The sequence below is a fragment of the Epinephelus moara genome, chromosome 14, assembly GCF_006386435.1.
Source record: "Epinephelus moara isolate mb chromosome 14, YSFRI_EMoa_1.0, whole genome shotgun sequence".
In the NCBI taxonomy this organism is placed as follows: Eukaryota; Metazoa; Chordata; class Actinopteri; order Perciformes; family Serranidae; genus Epinephelus; species Epinephelus moara.
Genome location: NC_065519.1, coordinates 33,329,359 through 33,349,861, shown reverse-complemented (window position 1 = coordinate 33,349,861; position 20,503 = coordinate 33,329,359). Strand labels below are relative to the sequence as shown.

Genomic DNA, 20,503 nt, shown 5'->3' with positions numbered 1-20,503 from the left:
ACACTGAAGGCTACAGGCTGCTTATTTACTGGGGCGCTCTGTGTGTCAGGAGGCAGTGTAACCTCATGCACACACATGTTTGTACTACTGGTACTTGCACTGGTGCTGACTTAGAGATGGAAGAGAGGAAAAGTGGAGAGATGGAGAAGTGAAGGAGGTGTTAGATTTAGCCATGTATCACACACACACACACACACACACACACACACACACACACACACACACACACACACACAGAGTTAGTAGCTGCAGTTATGTAACTGTCTGAAGTGTATTAATATATCTTGCTGCTCACTGCTATTGCTATTAGTGAGCTGCCACTCCAACGTTATTAACAGGGTCCCCAGTCCAGAAGATTCTCTCTCACATTTGCCTCAAATTCATCACACACACACACACACACACACACACACACACACACATAATCCTCAACTCCAGGCTCCAGCTTGCTCGCACATAAATATTTCAGTTTTTCCACCTGACAGCTAGAAGAATGGAGTGGGGAGCAAGTGTGTGTGTGTGTGTGTGTGTGTGTGTGTTAGGGTTGGACATCCTGTGCCACCATATGGGGCAGATATTCAGTATATAATCAGTCATTTTCTCTCTCTTTCCTCTTCTTCTATTTTCTTAAAAAATGCCCATTGATGATGAAAAAAAAAAGGCTCTGTAGGAAATCTGCTACATTTCCAGCATTTGCAGAAAATGTACATAAGCAGCACGCACGTGCAGTCCAAGATATTACTATCATCTCTTCAATGGGAAATCTGACTGTTTCAGTTCATTACATTTCAGAGGCTGTTGTCTTGGTGAAAACACTGTGTTGGAAACTGCAGGCAAAAAAGATGAGCTTTTAAACTGCTGAAATACAAAACATCAGCCTTCAAAGTTACACCAAAAACACAAGGGTGCCCTGTCATGTTTTTTTGCAGTGACTTTGAATATTAAACTCTAACCATAATCACCAACATAACAGTGATGATCAGGGGTGTCCATGAGGACGCCATCTCAGGTGAATTCAGCCAATTAGGCTTCAATGTCAAAACCCTCAACAGCTTTGATATTGGGTTTATTCAACTATCTTTATGAATATTGCCCAGTCATTTATTATCATGGAGTAGAGTATCAATGAATTTCAAAGAAATATAAGTATTATTTTATTGAAATAAAAGCACTAAATCACAATAGAGGAATACTCCATTAAAAGTAAAGTTATACTCAGAATTTTATTCTCAGAAGTTAAAGTAAACAAGTGCTAGCAGTAAATATAGTAAATTATTCACAGTAAATGTACACATTGTACAGTATAGTCCCCCCAGTGTTCACATACATTCTGAGGATTTTCATGCTTATAGATAAATAAAGAATTTTAATGTGAAAACCATGTATCAGCTATTATGTTTTTCAGAAAACTGAAGGATTGAGTGTTCTTTTCTGAAAAAAAAGGAAATTTTCCTACTTCTGAAAACTTACATTAAAAATGTTTTTATCATCTGTAAGATAAAAAGCCTCCAAAAACAAAAACATTCAAGAAAACTTGTGCCTCAAAATAGTACTTTTGGAATTCAAGTAGGAAGAAAGCCTAGAAGCACCAAAAATGTGCAATCAACATATAATCCAGACTAATATAAGCCCCATATACTGAGGTCAAGACCTTTACGGGGGACTAATTGTAAATGATACCTGAGCATCCAGCAGCAGTGGGGGCTGAGGTGTGCGAGAGACTCAACTGTAGCTTCCTGACACTCTAGGACAAAGCCTGTCAGCGCTGTAATCCTCTGATAAAAAACCCACAAAGGAGGACACGCCTATCCACTGACAGACACACACCTGAGAAAGTAACACACACCGCTGGCCCTGAGGTCACAGCAAGAGGGAGCACCACACACAAACACAGGTTTGTACTAACCAAAATACTAAGCCATAAGGTAAATATTTTTTCTTGTCTGAGCAAAAGAAACCCGAGAGGAGCATCATTGTTTCAGTGTTCAATATATGAAACACAACAAACAGACAAAAACTTCCAAACCTTTTTTTAAACCACTTTTATTATCTTTGTCATAGTAATGCTCCTAATTTCAGTCATTCATTTACAGCACAAAGGATTAACTGACTGAGCTCACAGCAACAAACTGCATCAGTTCATCCTTTTATTCCTCCGACTGCATCTCAGTAACACCTCTCTCCAGAAAATAGAATTATAATTTACTTTCTAAAATAATAACAATAATAATACAGTCGGACCAATCAAATATACAACAATAATCCTTTGTATTTATAATCAAATGGAAAATAAAGTATATTCACCTAACTGTATATAACATGACTGACAGGACACAAAGACAACACACTCACTGGTTGCATTTACACATAACAGGAAATCAGATATTTGAGACTATGAGTGTAACAGATACCTCCCATTCATATTTACAGTTTGTCAAAATATAAACGTTACATAGGAGCTCTGGTTTCCCAGTGGTTTACGTGAAACTTAGCTCGCTATTTTTGTGACATTTTCTTGTTTTTGCAGTTGGCACTCTTATGTTTTCAGCTATTGTGACCACAGATGCTGATGCTAAAAAAAAACCATCTGCTTTTTCAAATAGATCAAAAGCATTAAAAATGTAAAATTATCAATAGTGAAATTGAATTTATTTTACATCAACAGTTTGACATTTTAAGAGAAATGTTCATTTGATTTCTTGCCAAGAGCTAGATGAGAGGACTGGTACCACTCTCCGTAAATGTTAACATGGTATGTATGAAGCTAGAGCTAGCAGCTAGTTAGCTTAGCATTAAGACTGGTAACAGGGGAAAACAGTTAGCCTGCCCATGTCCACGGGTAACAAAATCTGCCTTGCAGCACCTCTACAGCTCACTAATTAGCATGGTATATCTCCTTTGTTTAACCTGTAGGTTGTTTTTTAAGCACTTATCTTTCTTTTGTTTTATCTGAACAGAAACCCCAGGTGTTAATCTGTGAATTTTAGAGGTGCGTTGTGCAGATGTTTGTTTGGTTTTTTTGACAGAGCCAAGCTAGCTGATTCTTCTTTTCTCCCGTCTGTATCATAAACTGTGTAAAATAACGCATGTATCTACCGTGGTGTCCCCCATTAGGTTGTGGACCGCCATTTTGAAGCCTCAAGTGTGACCATATTTGGACGGCCATATTTGAAGCCACGAGTTTGGCATTTTGGCCGTTGCCATCTTCGTTTTGTGAAGCCAGAAGTGACCATATTTGGACGAGAGGGTGGATCTGAATCATAGAGTGTAGTGATGCCTCGCAGACAGCCTGTCACTCTAGCAGGCCAACCCTTACAGATGCGTAACTTTAAGCCTTAATATCATGTTAACAGGTGAGTTATATAAAAAGTCATGCCATGTACAGTTATCATGAATGTTGAAATTAGCTTACGAGACCAAAACGTTTTTTGCACCAGGCTGTAAACCTGTTTATTTCTGCTGTAAAGTTGGGGATTTTAACATGGGGGTCTATGGGGATTGACTCACTGTTGGAGCCAGCCTCAAGTGGCCATTTGAAGAACTGCAGTTTTTGGCACTTAAGTTTTTCAGCCCTTTATACTAAGTTAAACTAATCAGCTGCTGGCTGTAGCTTTACTTTACAGACATGACAGTGGTATCAAACTACTCTCTTTACTCTCAGCAAGACAGCATAAAAACAAACAAACAAACAAACAAAAAACATTTCCCCAAAATGTCAAACTATTCCTTTAGCTATAGCTCTTCCCGTGGGGCAAACTGAATGATGCACATATTACAAAAAATGTAAAATCATAGTGTCATTAAAATATGGTTAAACAAAGGAGGCTGTAAAGTGTGTACAGCTGAGAAAAAAATATGCTTTAATTTAAAGAAGACATTAGCAGTTTTAAATCTGATCTCCTGTATGTGTAAATGCAACCTGTGTTTTGGCATTTAGACTTTATTGATTGATTCTTCGGTGATCTGTTGATCATGTCTGTCCAAAGATGTGGCTGTCCTGAGCCAGCCATACAGTAACCATGACCCTCTCCATATAAACAGCAAGTGAACGTGTGTGTGTGTGTGTGTGTGTGTGTTGGATTTTCATAATATTTGGCTTTTAAAGGAAACATTATTGGACTAAATAACGTGTAAACAAAATGTAAACTCTTGGGCTTCTGAATGCTAGTAACGCCAGAATAGGAACTCTAATGTAATTTTATTTACATCTTTGAACAGGACAAAAACAACAAACACACACAGCATACTACAAATCACATACAGCCAGACACAAATATGCACAGGCAACATGTTGGCACACATACACAGACATGGGTGTACATGCACAGACACAAACAGGCACACAAAAAGTGCAGATCAACACACACACACACACACACAAGCGATGTATGCCCTCACACACACACAAAGTCCGGGGTCACAGCCACAGCAAGGCATTGTGGGAAGGGGGAAGCGTGTATGTATGTGAACTGTTTATTTACAGTGTGTGTGAGTGTCTAAGGGAATGGCAGTAAAACCTTGTGCAGGTGTGTCTAAGTGGCATGCAGGCATGCTGTGTGTGTATGGTGTGTGTGCAGGTTGCAGGTCCATCATTTGTGCCACTGTGTTACAGCACTCAGGCTGTAACTGTGAGTGTGTGTGTCTCATAATGCCCTGGGTATGATGGTGAAGGGCAGAATGGGGCTGCTGGCCTCCAGCTCCAAGGCGGTGAGGAAACACTCGGTGGCAGCGGCGGCATTTCCCTGAGCCTGCAACACCTCACCGAGACTGTTCCAAACATCGTGAGCCGTACTGAGGAGAGGAGACAGGGAGGAGAAAGAAGAGGAGAAGAGAGGGAGAGAGGAGAGAGAATAAGAGAAGAGGAGAGATTGGAGAAGAGGTGGATAAAGAGGAGAGGAAAATTAAGGTTATGAGAGAAAAAAGGGAAGCAGGAAGAGGATGCAGAAAAAGGAAAAAGAGGAGAGAGAAGAGAAATTAAAGAATGGAGAGGATGAAAGCAGGAGGTGAGAGAAAGAAAGAAGAGAGGAGGAGGAGGAAAAAAGGAAATAAGAGGAGAGGAGAGAGGAGAGGAGAGGTGTATAAAGAGTGGATGAGTGAAAAAAGTAGAGAGATGATGGGGAAAAGGAAAAGGGGAGGGAGAAAAAAAATCAAAAGAGATAAGGAGAGGAGGAAACAAGGCAGGAGAGGGAAAGAGAAGAGGAAATCAGAGGAGAGAAGGAAACGGGAGGAGGTGATGGCACAGGAGAGGAGATAAGGGAAAAGGAGACAAAGGAAAAAGAGAGGAGGAAATAGGAGAGAAGGTAAGAAAAGTGGACAAGAAAAGGGAGGTGAGGAGAAAAAAAATAGAAGAGAGGAAATTGTAGTGAGTGACCTAAATAATCACATACATAGCACTGACACACACACACACACACACACACACACACACACACACACACACACACACACACACACACACACACACACACACCTGTTGACCTGCACAGCATCCCTCAGGACCTTCTCAGACAGACTGTAGCGTTGCAGCTGGTGAAGAATCAGGCCCTGCGGAGCGGAACAGAGACAAACAGAGAGAATAAAAGAGGAAGGGTGGAAGAGGACAAGAGAGGAAGAACATTATTAGGCTTACAGTCATCGTGTTGTGATGAATGTGTACTGCTCTGCATATTAACTCAGTTTAAGGCAGTCGTGCTGGTGGTGACTGTTCTTGTTGGAATTTAGAGACACTTTAATGGGAACTACTTACAGCAACAATCCATCTTCTTACTTGTACCTTTACCAGTGTTATTGTTCTGTAAAGTACAACTCATTTTATTGCAGAAAGTAAATCACTGAGCTGCACTATTTTCATCGACCATATCCTTTGTGATAGAGCCACATATTCTATAACAGGTGTCCATATATGCTTAAACTCGTTCAGTTATTCAAGTACATTTCAAGTCTTCCCTTATAAATGTTTATAATCCATGAAGGAAATAGACAGTATGCTTTTTTAAATTAACTTAAGAACTAACTTAAGATGGAAGTGGTGGATTCCCCTTTTGGTTTTAAGCTTCCTACATATTTTGTTTTTGTAAAAATCAACAATAAGGCCTTGTGAGGTAAACAGCGTATAGGACTGACTAAATTACTACATGTTCTCTGTTGAAACTTAAATTTATGTTATGCTTCCTCCATTCTCCAGAGCTTTGATTCAAGTTTGACCAAAATTAAGGACACTCTAAATGCTTTTTAAACAAAAGTATGGCCCCGAATCATTTGTTACATCATCACTGTGTGATTGTGTGAGCTCTGTGAAGTGGATAGTGAGTTTCATTTGTTTGTAATGTGCATGTGATCATTTTGTGTCACATCCTTGAACACATTTGGTCTCAAAAGTCTGGGGAAAAAAGCAAGATAAACTATTCAGGTAGGATTCTAATGTCTCATCCATGAGTGATTTCTGAATTTGAATGGAAGTGAATTGAATTTAAGTTATTTCAAACATTTAAAAAAATAATAAAATAAAATACTATGTAAACAAAACCAAGAAAAGTAACCAATAAATAAAGGTGAACATATACAGCCGAATTTTAATAAGCAACATTTCATGCCTGAAAATGAGCAGAAAGGAGTAAACAGCTTGTCTAGTCCTTACCCTATTCTACCATAATCCATCAATACACATTTAATCTCACAAACCAACTCCCTGCACCAGTGCCCATCCCCGCAACTAAACCACTCTGTTCATTCACTTCATACATGCATATATAATCAACAACACCACCCAATCCAGAATGTGCAAAGACAAGGAAAACTAATGACAACACATTGCCTTTAGTGTGCTTTACATTCCTCTTCCTCATTTCTGTACATCACAGAGATTCTTTTTTTGTAAATCTTTTTGAACTGAAAGTCTGACTGTGAAAAACCCTCAATTTTTTTTTTTGACTTTTGTAGTATTGTATGAAAATTGCACACTTCTGAATCTGACTTATATGAATTTGTGGTGTCTTGTAAACCCATGCAGGCTGAGCATAGTTACTGTATGTGCATGATACACTCATAAAATCTTTCATTCATTACATTTTGGAAAAGTGGAGCGAGGTAGGTCAGCACTGATGCGAACAGGCTCTCGGAGACTTTTATAGTCCACTCTATCGTCCACAATAACCAGTTTGGGATGGTCCTTGATGGGTGATTCAATCCTCCAAGTGAATATGTAAGCAGAGGCAGAGAGTGTAGAGCTCCAAATGGGACTGAACCAATAAGAAAGAGTCAGAGGAGCGCAGAGAGATCAAAAGACGGAGACACTGTTCCCTCTCCACACAGAAGGTCTAATGGGGCTGTCCCACAGGATTACGGCTGATTACATAAAACACACAAACATTCAGGCTGTGCTGCAGGCGGACAGGACAAGATTTATGTTCTCAGGAGACCAAAGGACAGAGCTGAAGAGGATCATTGTGTGTGTGTGTGTGTGTGTTTAGTGTATTACCAGTCTCTGCATGGTCTTGACATGCGTGGGGTTGATGGAAAGGGCCTCTTCATACCAGCGTTTGGCCTCGTCTATGTTGCCCCTCAGCTCGGCTATCTGCCCCCTCATGTACAGCACGTTGTGGGATGTGGGGAAGAGATTGGAGGCTTCCTGCGTGCAGGCTGTGGCCTCGGCGGGCTTGGACATTCCCGTGTACACCTCAGCTGTCAGAGTGACACACACAGGAGAGGAGAGGAGAGATTGCAAACATGGCCCAATTTTTTTTTTGTGATACCAAAATGTGCAAGTTGCAGCAGTGTCAAACATCAGTATCCTTGTTGAATCAACTAACAACTCAGTGTAATTACTGAAAACAAACTATGTAACTGAATATAACTGACAGCATCTCATAAAATTAAGGCTGCATTTCCCATAATCGCTGCTGTTGTGTGCTACAAAAAAGAAGCTGCCCCGTCTCAAATAACATTTTTAAACCTCTCAAACTAAAATGATGCATTAAAATTAGTAGCCACAAACAGAGATGGAGGAAAATGTTGAATTTTGCAAACCAGAAAAGCAGAAAAGGAGAGAGAAAGCAACGAGAAAGCAAAACTCTATTTTTCTCCCTCAGATATTTTCAGTATCAAGGACACCTAATGCAGTCTGCGTGGAGAGCGAGAAAGATGCAAACAAAGAATGAGACAGACAGGAAATGAGTTTGAACCGTCTGCTTGTCTGTGCTGTGATTGGATGATTATATTAGCTGTGTCGCCAAGCTGGAAATGACCACCTCTGACAGGAAGCAGCTGGACAGATAAACAGGAGCACAAACAACCTCTGTCTACGTGTGTGTGTGTGTGTGTGTGTGTGTTTATGTATACTTTTCAGTCTGCTTATGTTTGTGTCTTTTAGTGATGCAGAAATGAGAAGCAGGGCTCGAGTGTACTCCAACTGTAATCTAATCTGCTGTGATTGTAAAGGCTGTCAAACTGCTGTTATATACAGTCCGACAAGCTAATGCCAGTACACTCACTACAGTTTGTTTGAAGACATCTAAGGTAGCAGAAAGATCATGTATGCATCATATTATATTTAGTTTGGAATACACAGTTTCACCAGGCAAACGCTTTATATTACTGCCTTATGGAAAGCTATTTATATATTCTAAGTGTAAAAAAACACCTTCTGTGGATTAAATGTCCTGAAAATATAACTTTACTTTTCTTAGCAGAACTAGGTGGCAAAAATTGCTTTGACCTCCTCCTCATTTGCAAAGGCAGATGAAATAATTGCTGTTATTTTTTATCCTTTGAGACACTGTCTGTGCTGGGGCTTGCACTACACATCCATCTAAATCAGTAGTTCCCAGCCATTTTATCTTAGCTTTTGACCATTACTTCACAGGTTAAGGCCTTTTCAGTGTCATCATGGTTCACCATTCAGTGATTTTGCCTTCTTTGTCTTATTTGAAGGATTTTAAAGGCCTGAACAGATGAAAGTATTCAGTATTTCACTTATTTCATGGATTCTGAGGGTCTGAGGAGGTGAATACATTCCATAAATTACATTTTATATGTTTGTAACAAACTCTTTTCTTGGTTCCTCCAAGTCTGGTGACCCCTTAGATTTATCTCGGGAACCCTTGGGGTAGTCCCGATACCCACGTTGGGAACTAGAGGCTGAGTGGAAACAAATCAGCCCGCACACCAAGAAGTCCTGTATGTAAGGATTTTAATAGTGAGTAACATTTCTAGCCAGCAACTCTTCCTCAGATTTCAAGCAAGGGCTTGAAACATTACAGCAATAAAATCCCTCTATCTATTTGTTTCTACTCTGCCAGATATTTCTTCACTGTAATTGCCATTCCCATGGACACTGAGATGTGCATGTCTTTTTTTTTTTACGTGAACTAGAGGCTGACATTTTTTCCTGTGGGTCACAGGATTCCTGTGGGATTCCCACGGGATGGGAGTCAGTTTCAGTATTTATCACATGACTGGGACATGACGGGACATGACTGGACAGGAAAACACAACGGTAGCAGGTAGGATGGGAGTCACTATAACCAAAGGTTGGTTTTTATAAAAATACGCAGTAGTAAAAATCCACTCCTGTGTCACCCTTTATTGGGAGTCACAGATCAAAGTCATTCTGATAGAACTGTCAGTGCATTCTAACTCACACTGATAACGTTATTTACCAACATCAAGCTACAGTAACGTCCTACCATCTAATGGAGTCAGCAAGGCATTACAGGACCTACTGTATGTTTACAAGTCTGTTGACTGATATGTCACACATGACCGCAGGCGTGTTCCAGGACATTTTCAGATAGGTCAAATGTTACATGATGTGCCCTCATTAAAACCACAGAGACATGATACCAACAGGATGTTAAAACTCTGAACCCACTGGAACTCACAGTAATCCTTTTAGGGCATTAAAACTCAACCACCTACATCAGAATATATGTTTCAACATAGTTTTTTTATGTGGCTGTGGTCAGACAGGAGCCACAATCATTACCTGAGCTAGTCTTCCTCTCTCTGTAAACCCTCTTTGAACAGAAATACCAAAACCTCTTTTTAAAATAAAGCATCAATACCAGCCCTGTGCCTTTATCTGTTGCATGTATTTAACGTTAAATATGGTGTGTGTGCATACCTGCATGCAGCCAGATCTGAGCCAGGGTCATCCAGGGGTGCAGGGGTCCATGTTTGGGGGCACTGCTCTGCAGAGAGGAGGCTACCTCAGACAGAGCCTGCTCTACACGACTGGCTGCTATAGATGTAGCATGAACCGAGCCTGGAGGGAGAGAATCGGACCATTATACACACCATCTCCAACAGGTATTGACTCACCACTACAGCAGCCATGTGCCACAATGCAGGGTTTTAATCCAACCAAACACAACAGGATATTTCACTGATTGCCACGACTTCAGACAGAACAGAGGAACTTATCAGTGAAATCTGGAGTGTTTGGGTGCAGTTAAAAGCTCAAAACTCTGGGCCCACATTGGCACACAGTTTCCTGTTCCTGCACTAAAGCCTGTAATCAGTCCACACCATTCCACACGCTGCGACACACAGTGTTATGGCCCTGGATTAACCAGGTTAAAATGAATTAATCTCTGCACCACCATGCATAAACACTGCATCAATCTGCACTCTGCTGATTAGTAATTGACAGAAGTGTGTCTCGGATTTTGTCTCTGCATTAAATTACATCACATTATTACAGGGACGCAAAATGGCCACCACATGGGGCCGCAGATGTACTCTGCAGAACTGTGAAAGCAACACATAACACAATGTCTGCGTTGTATACTGCAGTTATACTTTTCACATATTATCATATCCTTCTACTGTTATGTAAAAAATACATTAATATTTTTGAATTGCCTTTTATCTTCCATTGCCTATGTTTCTATTGTGTGCTGTCATATATTGTTTTTCAGTGTCAATAAAGACTGATTCTAATGATGAGCAAAATATGTCTAAAACCGTCTAACCCTTTTTGACAAAAATATCCAGATGTAATAATTCAACTGATAAATATTGACAAATAAATATTATGCATTACTTTGATTTTGATCAATTTAAAATTGTAAAAGCAATTCTATAACATTTTTAAAAAGAATTTTGTTTCCTGTAAAATATAGATACTGATAATGCCATGCATTTCTTAAAATATTGAGAAAAATAAAGACAGTGTTGGACTTAAATGTGTTAGAAAGCATATTCATGTTGGGCTTGTTTTGTTTTATACAAGTCATGTCAATTGCAGCCTGAAGGGATTAGATAACAAAAATATGTGGCTTTTATATCCTAAATGTGGACTAAATTAAAAATGACTGATGGTCGCAACTCGCTGGAATAAAAGCTTTACTTTAATAAAACATCTCCCATCCCCTTCTTTTATTATTCTGGTCTCCTACAGTGTGGTCTAAACTCCAAAATACTTTTCTTCCTTCCACTACATTGATATGAAGTGTGTGTTTGTGTGTTAAGGGACAGGAAGTACCCATGTGTAAAACATGACTGAGATAGGGATAAAAAGAAAAGATGTGAATGTTAAAACCCTGTCTTTGTGGAAGCAAGAATGTGCTGCTGGTAAGTGGCTTGAGGGAAATGAGGAAAGGATGTCTGTTTCTCACACACAACACAATTGTGAAATCTGAAGCTGAGCATCCTGGTTTGAAGGGCTTATTGTAAGAAGTAATATATTAGAAGCCACCATGCAGCAGCCCAGCCTAGTCAAGCTCATTCATGTTGCAGTATGTTGAAACAAGACAACACCTACTGTTTCCTACATTTAACTCAGATTGAAATTCTAAATAACTTTTTTGCTTAGTGATAACGTGACAAAGTCATCGTCTAAAAATGTATCTGTCTGCCAACTTACTCAAAGGTTAAAGGAAACTGTCTGCTGAGTTGAGGCTTTTCATCAATCTCCCCATTCATCTATGTCCGACTTGTTTTTTCCATACATCCACCCCTTTTGCTAACACTGTTCTCATCATGTACCTTTAGGATTATATCTCATACAGGAACATGGCCTTGACAGTGAAAGAATAAAATACTTTCCAGTCAGTGATTAGTCAGGCAAACAGTTGGAGAAAGAGGAACAGAAGTGGTGCTGCGTATATGATTCATATGAATTGCTTTCACTTACACCATTTTGTGTCCCTAATATTCAACTCAACTCAAAAATAAATAAATAGGTAAGACAAAACCTTGAGACTTCAGTTTTTAATGACTGTATAGAAACAGGTTTTCACTCAGTGACATCTACATAATTGCTAACAGACTATGAGGAAGCTTCCTGTTGTGGTTTGTGCCTAACATGTGGACAGTTAACACAGCAACACATGTACTGAAGCTGCTCACTCCATTAAAGGAATACACTGACTTACTGGGAAAAATGCCACTAATCACCACACCATAAAATGGTTAGGGTGTGGTTTCCCTCTGTGTTCTCAGTGTAATGCACATTTTAACAGCAGCAAGAGTTTGTATCCATAAAGTATGTCCACTGAGCTCAAGTGTTAGTATAAACGGCAGTAAAACCAACTAAATCCGGAAAATATTACACATATTTCTCTTAAACAAGATTCTCAGTGGGGTTTCCCTCATTCCACAATAGCTTGTTAAATATCAATGGATTACACAACTTTGGTAAAATTGCTGTAAACCGTTGAGATCATTCGATACTTCTTTCTCATGCTGTCAGTAAAGTTAGTATTTGGCAATACTACAGCTTCATTTCACAGATGATCAGTAGTCCATGCAGGGAGCTGCGCCTTTCTCTCCTTTCTGCTGTTGCTCTGTGAGCATTTGTTCTCTCTTTTGCTCTACTGAAAAGGATAAACACGTCCGAAATGGTGCCTTCATCTGCCTTTTAAAACTCAATGTGTTGTTAGTCATTCCAAAAGCTCTACAACAAAATCCAAAGTTTGTTCCCAAATACTTTCTAATCGCTTTCTTTGGACAAATTGAAGAATGTGTTTTCACAACACTGTATTTCCTTTAAGTCACTGTATTCCTTTAAATCCTATACCATCAACCTGATAGAAATTCAGTACACTTCTCCTGGAAACTGGCTGCAGACATTAAGTTGAAGCAGAGGATATATGTACATATTTTGTCCGGATATTGTACATATATCGGAACCTTGTCGGGAAAAAGGAAGGTCGACACGGACCAAAGGATGGACAGAACAATGGATGGGAAAAGGAGGGTCAGATGGAGGTTAGATGGCTACTTACAAACAGAAAACATGGAGGAAAAACCAAGAGTGTTAGCGTCCTGAAGGCCGCCTTGAGAAAAAGGAGGGATGGGAAAAAAACAGAAAGACGATTGTTAATGATTGAAAGAGAGGAAGAGACAGAGAAGAGATATCCAAATCATTACGATAAAAAGAAGAACTCCGGAAAGGAAGACTGCAGAGCATGTATTCCCTATAGTCACCTTTTAGACCACATCGCATGAGACAAGCTGCTTCCACTTGTGCCATTTAATCTGATCAAATAAATGCTTCACCTACCAGCAAAGGTGCACTTTTACCTTAAAGTTTAATTAACTAAAGCATGACAGTTGCTCATCTTTCTCTGCTTTATAACTCATATCCACAGAGATTACCTCAAAAAGCTTTTTAATTGACCGACAATGGACGCAAAAAAAGTGCTCACTCACCAAAGTAGTAAACAAATGCAGAAACAAAAGAATCAAGTCAACTTTTCAGTAACTGTGACCACTGGGATGGACTTATCTTCATGGTTTTGAATAATATAATTGTTGTCAGGCTGACTGAGAAAAACCATGTTCTGGAGATAAAAAACAACAACTGTAATTTTATAATGCAGCTAAATAAGCTAAATAATTTAACTACATAACAACAACCGTTATTTTCCAGTGCAAGCATCATTAGTAGAGGAGATGGCAACAAGGAAAGACAACATAAGGTTGGAACTGGGACACAAGACAAATTAATGTTGGCTCAAATGTAAAATCCTCACAGAAACAGAGAGAGAGAGAGAGAGAGAGAGAGAGAGAGAGAGAGAGAGAGAGAAAGGAGGGGGATGCAAAATAGTAACAGAATCCAGAGAAAATCAGGTGGGAGAAGCAAAGAGATGTGAAGAGACAGTAAAGCCGTAATATGTAAAACAATCTTCTGTAATATCAAAAAAGAACCCAACTGATCTTGAAATCCTGGCTGTATTAACTGCGAGTGTGGAGTTCAAACGTGGGTACGTCATGTGAGTAAGTTCACTGGGACCTCAAGTAAGTCGCAAAAAACGCAAAGCAACTGCATCAAATCCATCAAGGCTCAATTGCACTCTTATCCACAACCGGAGCATTTGTTTTACGTGGTAACATGCAGCAGGGCTGAGAACTAGGTGTGCCTGTGAAACACATCCAGTACTCTGTAGGGTTAGTCAGTTTAGTTTTAAACACATGGTCCATGCTTGTGAGGTTCAGACAACAAGTCAAATCTGAAGGTATATACTGTGCAGGATTGGCGGTTACTATCTGTAAACATGCTTGCCAAAGAGAGTAAAAGCCAACACCAGATTCACTCTCATTTGGCATTTTTCCTTACTATACTTGCTTTTTTTTTGACACTGTGTCTTTTGGAGGGCTGCTGTTTACAGTCGGATAGCTGGTCGCTTCCTTTTTATAAAGCTCTGATCTTACCTGAGTGCTGTGGGGGTACACACCCATAAACAAATGAGAAGAAAATAAGAAAGTAGAGGGCAGAGTCTCTGCAAACAAATACACTGCCACACACTTCTATGGGGTCATTAGTGATGAGTGAGTGAGAGGGATTACTTCTGTATAAGTCTATAGTTTATTTTTTAGGAAAATCCTGCATAGTATATCTTTAACATTCACCTTGTCTGAAATCTTATTGAGAATAGGCTACGTAAAATCTTTTTATAATCCTCTTATTTTCCTGTAGTCAACTAGCAGCAAAGGCCAGTAACACCAGACTGGGTGTGGTGATCCTGATATGGGTGTTTTAGGAATATTCTGCCGACTCTGTTCTGCTTAGGAAGCTGCAGACTGCAGCAGCACCTGTGACTGGAAGACAAATCTGTTCCTTGTTAGCTGGAGAAACTCTGGACACTTGCTACAATATTACACTAATATCATATTAAAGAAATATAATAAACTCACTGTTGAGTTGCTACAGAAGAAGGTTTGTCATTATACAACATTTCGAACTTGATTACATGCACACTGGAAATGGGTCTAAGTGTATATCCTGTTGTAATGTTTTATATGCAGCAGCTGACAAGGAACCTATTAAAGGTTATAGTTTCCTTGTTAGCCGACGGGAAGTAAACAGGGAGCAAAGCTGTTGCCCTAGCAACAGAGCAGCACTGAAACTATATAATGTAATAACATAATACTTAGATTACACTTTCCTATTTGATGTAGTGAGTGCTTTAATATATTTAAAATATGAAATACAAATATATATAATGTAATAAAACATCCTACATCAGAGAGTTCTGATTTTTGACTATGTACTGAGAGGTTAGCCTTCTACTAGGGATACTGGTTGTAGACTAATATTTTTAACACAGAGCACCAGAGTAAAAAAAACACACACTGGGATTGCTCTTGTTACTTAACACACAAGTTAATCAATAAGCCAATCTCCCAACAACTGTATGTATTCTTTTAGTTCACTCTCCACACCATGCTACAGGCCGGGTGGACGTGGAGGTGGATTACTATTGGAGGAGAGTTGTCGAAGAGCGACGTGGTTGCAAAAGGAGTGAGTCCTTGTCTTGGTGGGCGCAGGAGGAGGAAGAAGAGGAGGGGGTGGAGGAGGGCCAGGAGGGAGGAAGGATGGATTTTTGGGTGGAGGGAGAGGAGGAGGCTGAAGAATGAAGATGGGGGAAGAAGGGGAGGACAGTGGGGAGGAGAGGGAAGAGAAGGTGGAGAAGGTGGAAATGGTGGACGGGGAGGTGGGGGAGATCGGTTCAGAACCGGAGTGAGAAGAGGAAGAACCTGAGACTAAAACAAACAAAGGAAATAAAACAGAAATGAGTTAAATTAATCAAGGAATAAAGAAAGGGAAGTCACTGGTTCTCAATCTGCATATGCTTTAAACAGTATCTCTAAAATTCTCATTCACATTGGAACATTTATAATTTTCGTGACAACTAGTGTCACGATAACTCCAAGATAAAGCAGCAACATATCAAATAGAAACAAAAAAGAAAAGAAAAAGAAAGTTACTAAAGTAATATTGGGGCTGGAATAAATAAAACAAAGAGTGGGAAAGGTTTTCTCTGATATTTGTAGATATAAGGAAGAATTGATTAATATAAAAACAAGATAGAGGAAGCCATTTCTCCTTCTTGATGCTATTTTCATAATCAAATCATAATTAGCAAGTACAAAAAGAGGTAATAGGGTCACAATTAGAAGAGAGAAATGAATCATGTTTATTAAAAAAATCTCAGTTTCTGGGTGGAGATCGCGAAGGGTTCCTGAGTAGGAGTGAATGTGTGCATGTGTGTGTGTGCCTACCGGTCTCTGGGTCACTGAAGTCAGGCAGAGTCATGGCGTTGAGCTGTCGTCTGTCCGCTATGGCTCTGTCCAACAAACTGCTGCCACGCCCAGAATCACTGCCATAGACACGTGTTTACACACGGGCACATATACAAACACAGACAGACAAAACAACACCTGAGCTGCAGTGTTTTTGCATTAATATAAGCAAACATGTTTGCCAAAAGCAACAGATTGATAGATACAACCATTTAGTTTATCATAATGACTTGAGTTTATCTTTTATCTCAGACATGTGTTAGGATGTTACATACCTTGACATGTTTCGGCGGAAACTTTATCCCTATCAGCTGATTGACAGATCAGCTGATAAAGATGCGTCACAACCACCACCAAGTGACGCTTCTGAGGAAGGCAGAAGTTTCTGCCAAAACATCTCAATGTATGTAACATCCTAACACATGTCTGAGATAAAAGAACTAAAGTCATTGTCAGAAACTGAAGACATAATGAACACCACTGAACCATGTAGTTTATCGTTTTGTTTTAGTTTAAGCTTTAGTTCAGTCAACAGAAGCTCTTTCCAAGTTCAAACTTAGCCGAGATATGACAAAAGTGTTAACTAAGTGGAGATTTACACATCACTACATTTAAAATTGGTTGCACCACACAAACTAGTTCTTAGGTGGAGATTAGTTGTTACTTGATATTAACACCCAGCAACTGCCAGGTTTAACTGCTACGTTAGCACACTAGTATATGTATGACCTGTTTAAACTGAAGACTAAAAGAAGCAATATGAAATATGGCCAAGAAATCTGACATGACCCTTGATCAAAGTGCTGTTTAATAAGGATGCAAACTAGATTAGAAGATGTTAAACGCCATTTTACAAAACTAAAATTATATTTTGAATTATAAAAAAGGGCAGCACTGTTCGATTAAATGACTAAATAGCATAGGTTAAAGGGTCAGTTCTCCCCCAAAATTAAAAATACGTATCTTTACTCTTACCTGTCTTGTTGCATTTTGGTGTGAGTTGCAGAATGCTGAGATGTCTGCCTTCTCTCCAGTGTAACGGAACTAGATGGCACTCCACTTGTGATGCTCAAAGCACCAAAAAATATGTTCATAAAACTCAACAGCAATGTCTCTTTCCAGGAATCATGACCCAGTTACTCAACGTAATCCGCAGACCTTCTTGTGAGCAGTTTGACATAGGAACTATTTTCTTTCTACTGAACCACACCTGCTTACTGTATCATCACGCAGAAGTCAGCATCATCTACTACTAGCTCACCTAGCATCACTGAGCAACCTAACATTACAGTTTCACAGTTGAGGACACAATTAATGTTTACATCGCACACTGTCAAAGGCATGAGCCTCTTGTGCATGAGCAGATGCACGCTTCCTTCTGCATGGTGATGTGATTGGCGGGTATAGTATAAACATAAAAGGCCCTCTCTAGAGCCAGTGTTTGTTATGACCATTTCGGGCAACTGTAGAAACATGGCAAGCTCTATGAAGACGACACGCTGCGCTGCCGATGTTGGTATGAAGTGCTCTTTCTAGACTAAGGAAAACACAACGGTTCCTAGTTTCAGGTTGTCATACACCCATGAAAACATAAGTATGAATCCTGTATTCCATTGCTGCCAACAAATCACCCTGCTCCTTTAAGTTGTAATGGTGCAACCTGATTTAGTTAATCACTAATTTGAATGAATGAAACCAAAACAAATATCAGGACTGGTATTTGCATTTGGGGAGAAAGTGTGTGTGTGTGTGTGTGTGTGTGTGTGTGTGTGTGTGTGTGTGTGTGTGTGTACCTGGGGTTGGTAAGATTGTAAAAGCTCTTCCAGATCTGCAGCATGTGTTTACATGTGAGCAGAGCTTCCTCTGGTCCTCTACACATCGACTCCAACTTCACCTTGGTATACAGCAGACTGCAATACACAACACACAAGATGACACAGAAATAAAAGACACTTTGCGTTAGCTTTAAATGGAGTGTTGTGGTAGCGTGTGAGACTCACTTGAAGTTTTCAGGGTACTCGGACAGAGCCATCTCTATAATATTGAGAGCGTCGTGGTAGTGTTTCTGAGCAGAGAGCAACAGGGCCAGCAGATGAAGGGAGTGGACGTCATCCCCTTGGAGCTGCAACGCCTGTCGTACATAGCCTAGTGCCTCAGGGATCTACACACAAACACATACAAACTACTGGTTTTCACTATAGCTGGGGTACAAGCACCATGTAAAGTGACAGATGTGTAACTTCCTAATGTTTTCTGACTTTCACTGTCCAGTATCCATGCTTTTGATATGTACATTAAGCTCTTATTATTACTGTAGACTGTGTTACCTGTCTGGACACGGCAAGCTGCAGGGCCAAGTAGAACGCTGCTAGATGGTCAGTGGGAGACAGACTCTGAGCTCTACAGAGAAAGATATTTTGTGTGTTCAGACATGCTGAAAAAAAGGTTAAATAAGATTACATGAAAGTTTAAAGATCCCTGTGGGGAAATTGGGTCGCTGCAGTAGCAGAACAGTAAAAGGGGCAGTAAAGAGAGGAAAGTAATAGTGCGTGTAAGAAATCAAACCAGAGGATATTTAAACATTTAGACACAATTCAAAACTGTGACACCATATTAATAAGCATGATGGTGGAATATAAAACATGATAAGATATACTGCAGCATTATAAAACTTATGGTATACTCCAGGAGGAATAACCACATTTATGTGAATAGTATTAATATTTAAAGTACAGGTTTCAATATAACCCTCACAGATGACAAACTGTGCTAACAGACATGGGGTTCAACTGATACAGGTAAACACAATGGATTGATAAGGTGCTAAATTCAAAACAGTTCCCATTTTGTTAGACAGAGAAGCAGTTTTTTGCTGTGACAAAATAATTCTGAGGGAGATGTGGGTGTGAAAGAGAAAACAGAGAGCAGCATGGCTCAGTCCCAACCTCTGAAAGGCTCCCAAAGCTTTCCTCTGGTACTCCTCCTGTGTGCTTCGCAATGATGCTACAGAGACGCAGAGAGACAGAGTGAGGGACAGAAGGAGAAAGACAGAATGCAGTCAGGCACATTATACAAGAATACAAGTAGTGCTACAGTCAGTGGAGGCAAACAACAACAATATTTAATGTAGTATGTGAAGTCTTGATGTGTCGATATGTGAAAACATCACGTAGAGAATGAGCAATAAAAACTGATGCAAGCTCTGTCTGGATTATTTTCTAAATTTCAAATGAGATATGTGACTTACGGCAATCTCCCAAGTTTTCTACTTGTGTGTGCCACACTAACTGCTAACTTTCTAAAAAGATTTTCTTTGGCTTTGCCTTTATTTGATACGACAGTTGAAGAGCGAAGGGGGAGAGAGAGGGGATGACATGCAGCAAAGAGCCGTGGACTGAAATTGAACCCACAGCCGCTACGGCAAGGACATAGCTTTTGTACTTGGATGCCCACTCTAACCACTGAGCTATTGGGTGCCCCACGCTAACTGAAATTTTAATCCTAATGCTAAAGTGTCCCTGACTGTCATCCTTTCTTGTCAGGGATGTACAAGAGCATACCTGTAGATTTCGAGGGAATTCATTTTTTAAGAACATGAAAAAACCACATTAATACTATTTTTGCAAATCTGATCCAAACCATATTTGAAGGTGCTTTTACAGATGTGTCTCAGTCCAGACACTCTGGTTGCTCAATTCGAATTTCAAAATGTCTTTGACACAACACATGACAACTATGTCAAATCCATTGTGACAGAAGTGCTGAGCAGATCCATGCTGCTACAAGCACAGCACTCAAGAGGACAACATGAGGAGCAACATGCCATGGACAGTCATCAAAATAAATTGTTTGGGGGGCGAAATGATGGAAAGCTGCGTCACCAGCGTAGCTACGCAGTTACTGACACCTGTTGTTACCACAGCAACCCATGCAGATAGGTTGGAGATGTCTAGACACAGAAATCTGATCTGAAACT

The 20,503-nt window shown here is 39.8% G+C and overlaps 1 protein-coding gene across 4 annotated transcripts in view; it reads right to left on the bottom strand.

Moving 5' to 3' along the window:
• Positions 1–2,025: 2,025 nt before the first annotated feature.
• The window catches only part of ttc7b (tetratricopeptide repeat domain 7B), a 30,855-nt gene continuing 12,377 nt past the window's right edge, over positions 2,026–20,503 (bottom strand). Inside the window, exons 13-23 of one of the 4 annotated variants that reach the window (XM_050061805.1) lie at positions 19,473–19,530; positions 18,855–18,927; positions 18,528–18,688; positions 18,321–18,437; positions 16,507–16,604; positions 15,703–15,987; positions 13,227–13,277; positions 10,121–10,261; positions 7,478–7,680; positions 5,471–5,544; positions 2,026–4,791 (exon numbers count right to left, since the gene is read on the bottom strand). In XM_050061805.1, coding sequence (XP_049917762.1) covers positions 4,644–4,791; positions 5,471–5,544; positions 7,478–7,680; positions 10,121–10,261; positions 13,227–13,277; positions 15,703–15,987; positions 16,507–16,604; positions 18,321–18,437; positions 18,528–18,688; positions 18,855–18,927; positions 19,473–19,530 — 1,409 coding nt within the window. In that variant the 3' untranslated portion in view covers positions 2,026–4,643. The remainder of the gene's footprint in view (positions 4,792–5,470; positions 5,545–7,477; positions 7,681–10,120; positions 10,262–13,226; positions 13,278–15,702; positions 15,988–16,506; positions 16,605–18,320; positions 18,438–18,527; positions 18,689–18,854; positions 18,928–19,472; positions 19,531–20,503) is intronic. The other 3 variants (XM_050061807.1, XM_050061808.1, XM_050061809.1) reach the window with 3 other exon arrangements.